This window comes from Apodemus sylvaticus, chromosome 10 (genome assembly GCF_947179515.1).
Source record: "Apodemus sylvaticus chromosome 10, mApoSyl1.1, whole genome shotgun sequence".
Lineage (NCBI taxonomy): Eukaryota > Metazoa > Chordata > Mammalia > Rodentia > Muridae > Apodemus > Apodemus sylvaticus.
Window position 1 is genome coordinate 40,396,359 of NC_067481.1, and position 14,841 is coordinate 40,411,199.

The following is a 14,841-nucleotide window of genomic DNA, read 5'->3' on the forward strand; positions in this document are numbered from 1 at the left end:
AAATGTACAGATGAGAAATATCTAAATTATCTCCCCTAGACACAACAGGGAAGCTGCACTCATGAACTCTCAACAGGACCAGCATAATGACACCACTAGTTGACCTGCTAGTGGGGACAGGGGAAAGTCCACATGTTCCTACCCTTAGACAAGCTGAAGAAGGGCCACGGCTGCCGAGACAGGAGAACTGGTCGCCTTTGGAGATGAACTGCCACATAGGTTGTCTAATCTCACTCAAGAGGTCAGCCCTGAGTACAAGCACATACGAGCAAAGCTAAATGGACTCATTGTGTGCATATATATGTCTCTGTGTGTGCATGCATGGATGCATATATGTATTACATATAACAGTAATACTTTTTTAAAATGGTGATCATGAATTTGGGAGGGGAAAAGGAGGGGCAGAAATGATGTAGATGCAGAGTTAGTGTATAAAGAATTTAAAACAAAAACTATTATTAAAAAAGAGCCAGAGCCCTGTGGTGTGGCCTTGGTTGTCCCGTGGAATTTCAGTCACTGTGATGTGATGCGCAGAGACTGATTGTGTGCTCTCAGCATGAGTTGGCTCTTTTGGATTCCTGCTGATGGCACACAAAGAAGATGGCCCAGATGACTGGTCACTCGTAGATGAACAAGAAACATACAAAACCAACCTTACTTCAGCTCAGAGCCACGTTTAAGTCATTCCAACTAGATCAGCCAGATCCTAACAGATTATAAATATACAGATGGGAAATACATATAATTTTGCAACAGAGATTTCAAGGTTGTTATGTAGCAGCAACTGATGGCTGCAGGGCAACTATGTTACCACACAGTCTTCAGAGCATCCTTCTGGGTGACCTTCGCTGGTCACATAGTGTCAACAATCTTGTGTTGGGACATGCTATTAATATTAAGACAGGCACATAGGCATGCAATATTTCCTTCACCAGGAGATAGGGTTGTTGGATTAAAAGGGTGAGATAGAGAAATAAGCACCTTATTTATATCAATGGGAAGGGCACAGAACACTTTTTAAAAAAGATTTATTTATTTATTATGTGTAAGTACACTGTAGCTGTCTTCAGACACACCAGAAGAGGGCATCTGATCTCATTATGGATGTTTGAGAGCCACCATATGGTTGCTGGGATTTGAACTCAGGACCTTGGGAAGAGCAGTCAGTGCTCTTAACCACTGAGCCATCTCTCCAGCCCAGGGCACAGAATACTTAGTTGTCACATTCGTTAATTTATAGCTTTGAGTGGTGGTGATGCTAGATTTGCTTTTGACCCTAGTGCTGAGGGTCAAAACCAAAGCCCTGTAGTGCTAGACAAGCTTCTAACACTGAGCCACACCCTAGCACTTCATTAAAAAGAAAAGATTTCTTTTTCATTATGTGTGTATGTACTTATGTATGAGTGTATCTACAACTGGTTGTGAGCCACTGGTTGTAGGTGCTGGGAAGGAAACTCAGGACCTCTAGAAGAGTAATGCTCTCCCTTAACTGCTGAGTGGTTTAATCTCTCCATGCTGCATACCGGCCTCCAATCCTCCTCCCTGCCCGGGGCTAAGATTGTATGCCTGTACAAAGTATCAGCCTGACAATTTGTTTTTTTTGTTTTGTTGTTTTTTGTTGTTGTTGTTTTTTGGTTTTTTCGAGACAGGGTTTCTCTGTATAGCCTTGGCTGACCTGGAACTCATTCTGTAGACCAGGCTGGCCTCGAACTCAGAAATCCACCTGCCTCTGCCTCCCAGAGTGCTGGGATTACAGGCGTGCGCCACCACCGCCCGGCTCATTTTTTTTTTTTTTTTTTAACTTAAACAAGTAGGGAGCTGATATCAGCATTTGATTATAAAATTGTATACTCAAGTCCCAGAAACAGTGGACTCTGTAAAGGAGCATGTGGGGTAGAGGTATGACTAAGAGCTCTAATCCAGAGGCTCAAAGAAGTGACTCGGACAATTGTGGGCAGAAGCATGAATCGTTTAATCTTGATGTTGCATAAGTACAGCTCCAGAGAAGAGATGTCACTAATCACAAATGGGACTTTAAATGTTTTAAAAATAAAGAAAAATTAGTAAGAAAAAAAGTAATATGTTTTAGCTAAGCATGATGGTATATACTTAAGTTTCCATTGTCTTGTATCCTATACAACTTTTATCATTGAGCTATAAGCCCTGACTGGGTGACCTTGAACTTGTGATCGTTTTGTTGGTCTAGAAACAATGACTGGCAACACTAGACGTTAAAAACGCTTTTGATACTGTAATGTAGCATTATATAAAGACAAGTATCCATCCTACTAGACAAAGAAAGCACCTTATATTCTGAAGTCTCTCACTGATAAACTACTAGTAATTAGTACTTAATCAAGGGAGATTAAAGTCTAATTTTCAACATAGAGTGGAAACCCCTTCCTGGAAGTACTGCAATACCAGGTCGATGCGTGGAGTGGACGGAGCAAGCTCCTATTCCAACTCCTAGTCCCAAAAATCCATTTAATATATTGTCCTCGGATAGAGGACGTATCAGATATTAAACTGATAAGAACAGATACTACACTTGATCTTAGCCAAAAGGCCGAGAAGCGATAACTTACTTCTCTGCCACGCTCGCATCACTAATACTCGCACCTACTTAGAGGTCACGGTCACAAAACCTTAGGCGCCGACAAACAGGCACTCAACACCAACTTTCATTTACTACCATTTCCACCACATTTACACCATGAAAAACTATGAAATCAAGAATGAGAAGAGAAGTTTTCGTTACTCTTTTTTGTCCCAGAATTCCCGGAGACAGAGTCATGTCTTCATTTGCATGCCCCGCCCAGCGCGCAGTCATCCTTCCTTCATTGTGCTGTGGAATGTCGCCATGGCGCTGCTGGACGGAGTGAGGACGCCGGTGCTTCCAGGTTCTTCGAAATTTTTTAGACCTAGAGTTGACAACACTCACCACAAGAGGTTCTCCACTCCCGATTCCTTCTGTTATCTCGTTCACCTTGCATCGCGTCTCGCCTTGAAATGAGATTCATGACTGAGGGGAGGGGGCTGGTACCCTTCCTGAGTGTGACCCCTGGGAAGACAAATTCTGATCGCTCGAGGAAGGAGTGGGCAAAGCCTTGAGAGAGCGGTTCTCTGAATTTCAGCGCCTTTTCTGTAACTATTGATCTGGGGTTTTGCCCTTTACCCCTTACCCCTTCGTTTATTCCTTTCCTTGGTCGTCTTGCCTATGAAGCCCAGACTGACCTGGAATTTTCAGCGATCCTTCTGTCTCAGCCTAGCTCAACAGCAGGCTTCTACTCTTGTATATTTTAAGATATAGCCTTTTTGTAGCCCTGGCTATCCCAGAAGCCCTGGTTGCTATGTCAACCAGGCTGGCCTCAAACTCAGAGATCTCCCTGGCTCTGCCATCCTAAAGGTGTGGGTCTCCACACCTGACACAGTTCCTTTCTTTTTTAAAAAAGACTGAAACTCACTTTTGGTTGGGCTTTATGGCGAGGACCTTTAATCAACGCCACAGTCTGGTCCATGGGGGTACCCAGTGTTCCAGGCTAGCCCTGGCTCCTCAGTGAAAATACAGTGGGCGTTGCAGGAAGGATGTGATAAAGTTCACATACATTCAAGGACATTGCTCAGGCCTCATTGTTACTTTCTGTTTTTCTTTTCTCTTGCTCTTGGGGACCCCTAGTGTAACATAACCCCGGACTTTAGTAGGTCTCTTGTCTTAGTTATGGTTTTATTGCTGTGAAGAAACACCATTAACCAAGGCAACTCTTATAAAAAGCATTTATTTGGGGCTGGCATATAGTTTCAGAGGTTTAGTCCATTATCATCTTGGTGGGAAGCATGGAAGTCTACAGGTAGACTTGGTGCCGGAGGAGCCGAGATTCCTTGATTGATCCAAAGATAGCCCTAAGGAAACTGTGGGCCACTCTGAGTGCACCTTGAACATAGGAAAGTTCAAAGCCTGCCCTGCCCCTGCCCCCACCTCCACTGACACTTCCTCCAACAAAGCCATACCTGCTCCAACAAGGCCACATCTCCTAATAGTGCCAAGTATTCAGACACATGGATCTATGGGGGCCATTCCTATTCACGCACACACCCTTGGCAGACTTTAGCACAACTGACTTCATGATGGAAGTACCATTCAGGCTGTAAAACTCAGCATGGAGACAGCACCAACAGCTAAAATGAAAAAGAAGAGCCTAAGCTATCAAAGTTCATATCGTTTTGGGAAAGTCTAAAAACATACTAACCTTGCTTTATAGCTTCTCCTAGTTCAGCTTCTGGATGACTGTTCTGGTTAACTGAAGTGTGTCAACCCAGGATATGGTTCTTGTGCTTAAAAGCTCACCCTGAGGAAGGCTCGGCGTTACACTGGGATCCTGAACATCTAGTGTAGTCACTGCCCCACTAATAAAGACTCTCTATTGGCTTAAACCCATGTCTGAGCAGTCTTCTTTGGTGACTACCACAACATTAGGACATTATTCCTCTCACACTGGTCAGTTTCTTCCACATAAATAGGCCCCCTTTTGATTTCACTTGGAAGGGTTTCTCTTGGAATTTCAGGTAACATCATTAGTCCTGGTTTTACTCAGTTATTGATGGCCAGTGGACAATGTCAAGAGTCCATGTCTCGGGGCTGGAGAGATGGCTCAGCGGTTAAGAGCACTGACTGCTCTTCCAGAGGTCCTGAGTTCAATTCTCAGCAACTACATAGTAGCTCACAGCCATCTGTAATGGGGGAATCTGATGCCCTCTTCTGGTGTATCTGAAGACAGCAACAGTGTACATGAAATAAATTAATAAATCTAAAAAAAAAAGAGTCCATGTCTCTCTTGTCTTCTCTTTCCTTAGAAGATTCCACATAGCGAATGGGAGTTTCTCTCAGTAGCCCTGTGTGTGATCCTCAGCCTGCTGTCACAGTGGCAAGTCTCTGATGTGAGCATAGAAGAAGACAGAGTTGTGTAGGCCTGCAGCTTTGCAGGACCCTGTCTGAGTCCAATGGACCCTGGGGCTTTTGATGGCAGTACATGGGTGGGGGCAGTGCACTTGTGGAAGAACATGGCTCTCCATATCATGGCCAAAGGTAAAGAGATGAAGGGGCCAAGGCTGCCCAATTCCCTTCAAGATCTTCTGAGACCACACAACAAGCTCCTGTTGTGCTCCGTTTACAGTATTATGGGATTTTTTTTGAGAGTCTCCACAAGGGTGTCCTCAAGAAGCTACCACTCCCAGTTAGCATCACCCTAAGGGACAGACCTTTTTATAAGATGGAAGTCTTAGTGATACTCAAGGTCCAAACTATAGCAATCTACTCTAGTTCCTGGAAGTCCATGTCTGTCTCACAAAGGAAAGCCTGTTTATCCCACTGGTAAGATCCTTAAAGTCTCAACATCCTCTGCTACCCACCCGTGACAGAGATATCTCTTACTCTGGGAAGTTCACTCTGACCACCTCTGCTTGTATTACAGTTTGGGGGTTTTAATGGGGTTCCTTTTCTCTGTCAGTTAAAGAATCAAAGGCAGGAAAAATTGAAGCACACCAGGGAGGGTGGGAGGCGTGAAATCTCAGACACAGCAGATGACAGCAACTGAATCGTTCTGAGAAAGGCTTTTTTTTAAGGGTGAGGAAATAAATACCCAGAGCAAGGCAGACAGAAAACCCAAAGCCCCTCAGCAAAGCAGAGGGCACTCAAGAACCTGAAAGCCCGTCTCTCCTTGGTGTCTGAGGGCTCTTAAGGGGCTCCCAACCCCAGTTTAGGATAGTTCCATTTGAGAAATTCCTGGAAGGCTGATAGGTCCACAAGTTTTGAGATAAACGTGCCGGTCTGGCCTTGAACTTGTTGCACTAGATCACAGGTGGTCGGAGGGCCCTATTGGCAGCAGGAAAATCCACTAGGCTTTTGTTTGAGGCAACCAACCTTTTGTGTCAGGTCAGAAGGATGACCATCTCAGCATTTTACAGTCTTTATGATCTAGTCATGGCCTCTCTACCTGTACCTGTCCCATGTGTAAGAAAAGCCCTTCAAACCCCAACGTCTCTCATGAGGTCTGTGGTAGTTTGACTATGCTTGGCAGAGGGAATGGCACTATTTGGAGGTGTGGCCTTGTTGGAGGAAGTGTGTCACAGTGGGCATGGGCTTTAAGAACCTCTTCCTAACCATGTGGGAGGGAGCCAGTCTTCTGTCTGCCTTCAGATGAAGATGTAGAACTCTCAGCTCTTTCTGAACCATGTTTGCCTAGGCACTGCCATGCTCCCACCTTGATGATAATGGACTGAACCTCTGGATCTGTAAGGCAGCCCCAATTGAATGTTGTCCTTACAAGAGTTGCTTTGGTCATGGTGTCTGTTCACAGGAGTAAAACCCTAACTAAGGCATGCTCCGCTTCAGACTCTGACCACTTTTTCCCCCTGGATTCCTTACTTCAGTTGTTTGCTCTTTTTTTTTCTCCCTTCCCCATGTACCTCTCACCCTTAAACCACTCTGGTGTTGGGACTGGAAATCACCACCATTGATTCATATGTTTGAATGCTTGGCCCATAAAGAGTGATACTATTAGGTGTGGCCTTGTTGGAGTAGGTGAGGCCTTTTTGGATGAAGTATTTCACTGTGGGGGCGGGCTTTGAGGTCTCCTATGTTTCAGCTACGTCCAGTGTGGCACAGTTTCCTCCTTGCTGCTGAGGATCAACTCTCAGCTTCTCCAGCACTATGTCTGCCTGTCTGTTGCCATACTCCTATGCGGATAATGTACTAAACCTCTGAATTGTAAAGCAGCCTCAGTAAAATGTTTTCCTTTATAAGAGTTGCCACAGTCATGGTGTCTCTTCCCAACACTGAAACCCTAATTACTACAATCACATTCCCTTTCAACCACAATGATTAGAAAATATCCCAATGATTGGAAACAGCCCTAGAGTTTCCAATGGGAAACAGCATTCAGGTGCATCAGGCTTTGCAAAAGGAAAGCCTCTGATGAGGTCAAACTATGTAGATCCCTGAGATTGGAGCTCAGGCCTTCAGGCAAGGTGGCAGATACCTTTATCCTGTGAGCCATCTCATTGTCCCTCACACATAATTCTTCACCTAAGGATTTCCAATTTTCCTAAAAACCTGACCCTTCTGCCAAGCATGTCATCGCCACTAACTCCATGGACCTTTCCTGTTCCACTTCTCTTCTCCACACAATTAAAGCCATCTTTTATTCGGTTCCTGATTTCTATTTTCCTATATTAATCCAGCTCCTGACCTGTCACCCAAAGAGGCTGTCATTAAGCAGATAGCTGCTGCTTTTGTGAAACTCTCTGCCAATGATCCTCCCGTGAGTTCCCTCAGCCTTGAAACTGCAACAACTTCCTAGGTCGTCCATGATGTACCCACCTACTCTCATGATCTCACACAGATGTCACCCCCACCTACAAGTGTTTCTAAGGTGTCTCAGCCCCAGTGGCTGTTGTGTGGAGGCAGAATGGTAGGGTGTCCTCTAGTCCAGCTACTGTGACAGGTGTCACGAGGTGCTTATGCAGTATGATAATGTGTCTTTTTACTTCCTTGGTCTTCAAAGGTCTAAGTCAAAATTCTGAAAACCACAATCCCTAGTCATCAAAACATCGAAAACCCCAAAACCTGAAAACATTATCCTGGAAAACAATCAGAATTCTTTAGGAGAATTTGATAACGTTTTGTAAAGATCATTATTTTAGAAACATATTAAAATGGCAAAATGGCAGAACCTTTGTTTGTCATCCAAATTTTGTTAGGTGTAACTTCCCTGATAGAACAATGAAGCTTTGCCGAATAAAGATACAAGCAAAAGAATCGTATTCATAAAGACACAGACTTGAGAACAGAGTAGATAAAAATGAACTATATTTTAAGAATAAATCATATTGATAAAGAAATATATCATAACAGAACATGGCTAAAGATGACTGGCGTCTGTGAGCACCCATCTCAGAGCCCACATCATCAGAACTCTCATGAAGGGCAACCAGTCTTTTGATGAGCTCCATCAAAAGTCACAACAGGTCACCACTGTGTATACAATAGCCGCTAAGGGCAAAATGTTGAGAATTTTTATCCTTCACAAACGGAGATGTACAATAAAGACATTTCTTCCTTTATGAAGGAAATACCAACATTTCAATTAATGCATAATTCTCACATGTAAACTCAGTGCTGTAAATACCTTTTCATGTTTTATCTATAGCACAAACAACATGACCACATGAATGTGAAGAATACAACAATCAAACCCTAAACAAACAATATCAACATCTTGAAATCCTATTATCAATACTTCATAGGAAATGATCGTACGAACAGAAAAATAGATGCCATCTATAGCCCCATAGAGACTGCTAGCATGGCCTAAGACCTGTGGACTGTCATACATTCAAGAGATACAATGCTCTCCTTTAAGACAGAATGTACTCTCCTCACTGAAAATCATTGTACTCAGTTTCCATATCTCTTTGACCTTTCTGGAAATCTCTTCTATTTAATAAATGATGTTGTGAGGAGTCTGCATTTAATCTCTGCATAATCTGACCTTCGCTTTTATGATTTTGGACATGTGAGAAGTTTTGGACATGAGGGAACCTTCCCTCAGGTTGCCACATACAAATCAAGTATTAAACAGTAAAAACACACAAGACTGGATAGCAAAAACAGGACAAAAACATTTCCGTATCAGACCACCTATTTCAACATTTTCTTTACTGACTTCTTTACAAAGAGTGTCTCCCATAAATTAAAGGCACCATGCATTTCATCAGTGAGGAGTGGTTATACAGATAAGGAGGGACATGCATTATTAATTAATTATGTAATTAATTAATAAATTTTGAGAAAAGCTCTCACTGCATAACTCTGGCTGCCCTGGAACTTTACATAGACCAGGATGCCATGACTCCCTCCAGGTGCAGGAATCAAAGGCACATGCATGGCTCAGGAACACATTATTAATGCTATAATTTGTCATTGACATCTTCAATGGCAATCTCTTTTCCAGAATTTGGTTTCCATTCCTCCGAAGCTCAAAGTCATATTCTCTGTATTTTTATAGAATTGGAAAACATTATCGTTTACATACTTTTTTTTTTTTTCCGAGACAGGGTTTCTATGTGTAGCCCTGGCTGTCCTGGAACTCACTCTGTAGACCAGGCTGGCCTCGAACTCAGAAATCCGCCTGCCTCTGCCTCCCAAGTGCTGGGATTAAAGGCATGCACCAACACTGCCCAGCACTTACATACTTTAAAATATCATTGTGCTATACTTCATTTTTTTACATGAAGCCAGGCTCGAATATGAGGTAATACATTTCTTGAAAAATAAACTATATAATTGCATGCCTTTAGAAACGAAGAGATAGAATGATCGCTACAGTTTTTCCTGGGTAAACTGTAGAAAGACTCATGACCTCCTAAGATTTCAGCAAGAGCTTTTTCTAAGTCCTTTACTGTCTTGGTTGTCAGATAATATTTGCGTGGGTAACGTATTTTCGAGCTAGAATCATAAAGACACACAACCTTATGACCCAAGTATGTTATCTTTGTCACGATACCTATTTTCCCAGTGTAACCACCCTGGTTTACCAACGTCTGCTTTAAGGTTAGGGCAATTTGTTTATAATAACCCTTTAACTCGGCCCCTAGTTTCCTCAGAAGAGCGCTGTTGACTTCCAGGTCCTCATCTCCACAGACAAAGCCGTGCAGGGTCAGGAGACTGTCCTGGGAACCGTGAAGCACATCACAGATGACTCCCTGCTTCTCTTGCAAGCCCAGATCCAAAGCCCAGCTCTTAGAGATGACCAGTGTTCCTTTAGGAAACGAGCACAACTCTGTCAGGAGGAACTGCTCATAGCCTTCATGCGGTAAGAAAGGATTCATGCAGAGGGCTTCTGGAGAGCGTATCACCTTTCCAGATATCCCTAGACAAGAAAAGAAACATAACAGATTATAAAAGTAAAATGCCAGGTATGTTGCGTGTGATACCTCACCCAGCAGTTTGTAAATCCCACACTTTGCATCCCAACACACAAGATACCAAACACTGATTCAAGAACTGGAGGGAGGCAGGTGCAAGGGGGACTTAGAAACTCAAACTGCCAAAGAAGGACCATGGAAGCAGATGACCTCCCACAGTCCTGCCTTTTCCATGACATGCGTATCAGAGGCTTGCTTGGGGGAACTCCATGGATGAGAAGAGTCAGGAAAGCAAAGGGCAGACTAAAGCTGAGGAGAGAAAAGTCAGGTGAGGAAACAGGCAAAAAGCATGGCGAAATGGGGAGGGTCCCCAGAGCAAAGGAGGGAACAGAGCACATTCCCAGGGCTCCAGTGATGGGGAGAGGCTGCCTCAGAGAGGACCACAAGGGGGACTAGGCTTCCCTGTTGAGCAGAAACTGACAGTTCTAGCCATAAGTAGCATACAGTTCTTCAAAGTCTTATCGAGAGTAAAAGAATTTGAAGGGACACTCTCAACTTCTATCTGGCAGGCCTGAATTACAGAGGACATTTCTTTTGTTTGTTCCCCTATCTGAGAATGTCACATTTTGCCAGGTGCTATCCCCCCCCCCCCTCTCTCTCTCTCTGTGTGTGTGTGTGTGTGTGTGTGTATATACTAAGATACTTGAGAGACCTGAAATCAAGTAACACTCCAAGTGCAGGAGGAAGCCTGGAGACACCTTTCAGCACAGAGCCCTGTTGTGCAAGGAGGCTGGAACCTGGTCACAGCACCCGACCTAGGCAGCCAGGGTGAAAGTACCTGGAAGGGGAGCACTGTGTTGAGGATCATCAGGGTCATCATATGGAAAGCAGCTATGGGCACCTTGTGACGGGCTGCTTGATTGAAGAGTGTGTTTATCTTGCTTGGAAAAACCTGAGAAGACAAAGGTAATTTTAAATTTTCCAGAAATCCATTAACTCTTGCAAAGCACATTAAAAGTCTCAATTGAAACCTGTGTTTTTAATAGAAAATGGAGTCAGATTATAAGGTCAACAAGAAACGACCAAATTAGACTCTGATGATACTGAACTACATTGTACTACCCTCAATAAAACATAGCTGTAGAAGGATGCTAAGAATGTATTAATAATACATTAATACATTTGTTAATACATGTATTAACAACTAGATGAGTATATTTTAGTTCACGTTTTCTTTCTTTTTTTTTTTTTTTAATTGAGATAGGGTCTCATATAGCCCAGGCTGGCCCCAAAGTCACTATGTAGCTAAGGATGACTGAATTTCTGATCTACCTGCATCTGCCTCCAAAGCTTTTGCATCACAAGGGCACTACCATGCCTAGTTTTAGGGTTTTATGCAGCACAGGGGATTGTAGCCAGAGCTTCTTGCAAGCTAGGCAAGCATTCTCCCAACTAAGACATGTCAGCAGGTTTGGCTTATGTTAAAAATAGCTGAATCTAGAAGGCAGGAAGCCTGCTCGGGAATGACTTTGTAAAGAGTCTGAGAAGCTTGCATTTTCAGAGACTGTAATGTTCTGGTGTGAGTTCACATGAGGTCTTCATGTCCTAAAGCCAGAATGAAACCAGAGAACTGAGATTAGGGCATAGGGTGGGCTACAGAAGCCTTGCTGTACAAGAGACTGGGACAAGCAAGCTAGCAATGGTCTGGAGAGAGACAAGAGGAGCTGGGTGGGCAACTCTGTGTGGCTGTGTGAAGATCAGTGCCCAGGAAGGACAGTGTGCATGCAAGGCTGCACTGCTCAGCTTTCTGATGGAAATGGGCGAGCCATGAGGCTAGGACAGGACGACACTCTCACTGTTCTGCTGCAGCAAGAAGGGCAGCATTGTCCCCTGACCTGAGACTTGGCAGGGATGCAGCTTAACCTGCTGTGGCAGGTGACAAGACCCTTGAAGTGTATTGTGAGGCCTGGCTTCTCCCTGCTCCTGCTCCAGTTCCAGCTACTGGAGAGGCAGACTGTGTCAGACTTGGCCATTGTGAAGGAAGCAGCTCATAGAACTATTGAAAGTCATGAATATACTTTCCATAGGGAACCAGAGATTAATAAACTAGCTGTTGATATATGAGGCGTTTTCAGCGTGCCCAAGCCCAGAAAGCATCTTCCAACACGTTAGCTTATTATTAATTAAATTATTAATTAAACTTATTATTAATCTCTGTTCATCAACCTGCTCTGGGATCCATCTGGCGCTTCACCCATTCCTCTGTGGTAAACCTCTTCACACAGCTGTCTTCCACATGCCAGGATTCGGGCTCTGCAGCGAACACTGCACAGCAGAATCTCTCCACTCTGAGTGCACACACATATGAACACACGGCTCCGGATTTGTGCACTTCAATGAATTTGCATGTGTACTTTATGTTCTCCTTCTCCTCACAGAAGTGAGTGACAGGCAGCTGTCTTATGCACTTTTCAATTTCACTTTCTAGAAGCATGAGATCGCTCTCCTCTGCTTTAAAACCAATAATTTTCTGGGTTTTGCCATCCAAACCTATGAACAAATATCCCCCATCAGTGTTTGCAAATGCAGAAACAGTTTGAGGGAGAATCTCTAAAATCTCTTTTTTAGGAAAAATCTTTTCCTTGGGAGTCAATTTTACTTCAGCATGTGTGGATTTAGTGAAACAGAATGTCTCCTCATAGGCAAGCCAGTCTCTGTTAAATAAGTTAAGACATTCATTTAGTAATTCATTATGGATGATTTTTCCAGGTGAGCTTGGTCTGGATCTGAGGAAGTGCAGTGCAGCAGCTGATGTCAGTTCATGCGAGGATGAGATGCGTCTCTGGTACAAGTTGGTTCTCAAGGTGGTGATTCCTGGACCTTTGTGATTCGGCTTCCATGGTTTCACAAAAGTGAAAAAGTAGTCTTTGTGCTGCATGTAGTCTAGATATTTATGAGGAAGATTCAGGATACTGGGCAAGGATTTTACCAAATCCTGTCCTATTCCATCTCTGGTGAAGCTGTAGTTTTTATTTTTAATGTGGGCCTTGACCACACCCCCTCCAGAATTCAGCAGTGCACACACAGCCTGTAAGATGTTTTTGGCTTCTTTTCGTCTCCGTTGACTATCTTTCATTGAATTCCTATTCTTCTCTCCAAGTGTCATTTCTCCTACAGACAGAACCAGTTCAGCATAGTCTGTGTCCTGATCCACAGAGATGTTCCTTTTCCAATCACTGTCTCTGCTTCTCAGATGAAATCCTTTCCTGGAAGACAGACAGAGTCTTAGTGCTTAGTCCTTAGTTCTGCTTTACCACACACAGAGTACAACCCTCTCAGGTGCTCTGGATAAGCAATATGAAAGTCAGATGTGATATTTATTTAGGGATGGTGGTGGTTTGAATATCCTTGGCCCATGGAAAGTGGCACTTGTTGGAAGTGTGGCCTTATTAGAAAAGGAGTGCCTTGTTGGAGGAAGTGTGTTACTGTGTAAGGGTCTTTGAGGGCTCCTATTGTTCAAGCTCTGTCCAGGGCAGAAGGGAGTCCCATCCTGCTGGCTTTAGGATCAAAATGTAGCCATATTCGCTGCCTGCCTGAGCAGAAGAGCTTCACTAGTTACTGTATCACCCTGAGCTTTAGATCTCTGGGGGTGCAAACCGCCAGGGGTCTGCCTGCGCTCAGGAACTGAGCACATAGGAGGTTCATCTGCCAGACCTCTGGGCGTGGGGCCTGTGTCCTGCCTGGAGACCAGCACAGGGAGAGAATCCCCGCGGCCATATTCGCTGCCTGCTGGAGCAGAAGAGCTTCATTAGGTACTGTATCACACTGAGCTTTAGATCTCTGGGGGTGCAAGCCACCAGAGGTCTGCCTGCACTCAGGAACTGAGCACATAGGTGGTTTGTCTGCCAGTCCGCCGGGCGTGGGGCCTGTGTCCTGCCTGGAGACCAGCAGAGGGAGAAAATCCCTGTGGCCATATTCTCTGCCTGCTGGAACAGAAGAGTGTCACTAGGTACTGTATCACCCCAAGCTTTAGATCTCTGGGGGTGCAAACAGACAGAGGTCTGCCTGTGCCCAGGATCTGAGCACACGGGTGGTTCATCTGCCAGCTGGTTGGTCGTGGGGCCTGTATCCTTTGCAGAGAATAGCAGAGGGAGCTACTCCCTTGGCCATCCTTGTGGCCTGCTAGGGCAGAAAAACATCACTAGGTACTGTATGATCCTGAGCTTAAGATCTCTGGGGGTGCAAATTTCCAGGGGTCTGCCTGCGCTCAGGACCTGAGAACATAGGCGGTTTATCTGCAAGTTGGTTGGTTGTGGGGCCTGTATCCTACGTGAGAATCAACAGAGGGTGACCTCCCATTCACCATCTTTGCTCCATAACAGAGCAGTCTGAGAACACCTGGTTCACCTTGACAACCCAAGTATAACATTTTTTTGAGGCAAGACTGAGCAGGGCTCCAAAGGCACAAAAGAGGAAGGCAGCATATCAGTAATCTGTGCCAGAGGAAACCCAGTCATCCAGTGTCTCAGAAATAGCCCTAAAGGTCCACAGTAGGTTGTGGCACCAGCCAGTGACAATAAGACCATCTAACACCAGTGAGAACTAGATGGCTAAAGGCAAGGGTAGGAATGTTGCTAACAGAAACCAAGGCATTATGGCAGCATCTGAACCCATTTCTCCAACAATAGCAAGTCCTGGATATCCCAACACACCAGAAAAACAAGAGCTGGATTTAAAAGCACTGGTAAGGATGCTGTTAGAGGAACACATGAAGGACATAAATAAATCTCTTAAAGAAATTCAGGAGAAAAATGTTCAAAAGTTAGAAGCCCTTACAAGGGAAACACAAAAATCACTTAAAGAAATTCAAGACAATATGGGTCAGAAGTTTGTAGCCAATAAGGAGGAAATGCAAAATTC

General features: G+C 44.2%; 1 protein-coding gene and 1 non-coding gene across 3 annotated transcripts in view; both read right to left on the reverse strand.

The window, feature by feature from the left end:
- Window positions 1–2,388: 2,388 nt before the first annotated feature.
- LOC127695739 (U2 spliceosomal RNA) lies at window positions 2,389–2,578 on the reverse strand. Its single transcript, XR_007980097.1, has one exon. It is a non-coding gene; the product is annotated as a U2 spliceosomal RNA (small nuclear RNA).
- Window positions 2,579–7,847: 5,269 nt separating this feature from the next.
- Window positions 7,848–14,841, reverse strand: part of LOC127693532 (ribonuclease SLFN12-like) — a 209,364-nt gene continuing 202,370 nt past the window's right edge. For both annotated transcript variants that reach the window (XM_052194467.1, XM_052194465.1), the window contains 3 exons: window positions 12,148–13,187; window positions 10,760–10,873; window positions 7,848–9,926 (listed from right to left, as the gene is read on the reverse strand). In XM_052194467.1, coding sequence (XP_052050427.1) covers window positions 9,274–9,926; window positions 10,760–10,873; window positions 12,148–13,187 — 1,807 coding nt within the window. In that variant the 3' untranslated portion in view covers window positions 7,848–9,273. The remainder of the gene's footprint in view (window positions 9,927–10,759; window positions 10,874–12,147; window positions 13,188–14,841) is intronic.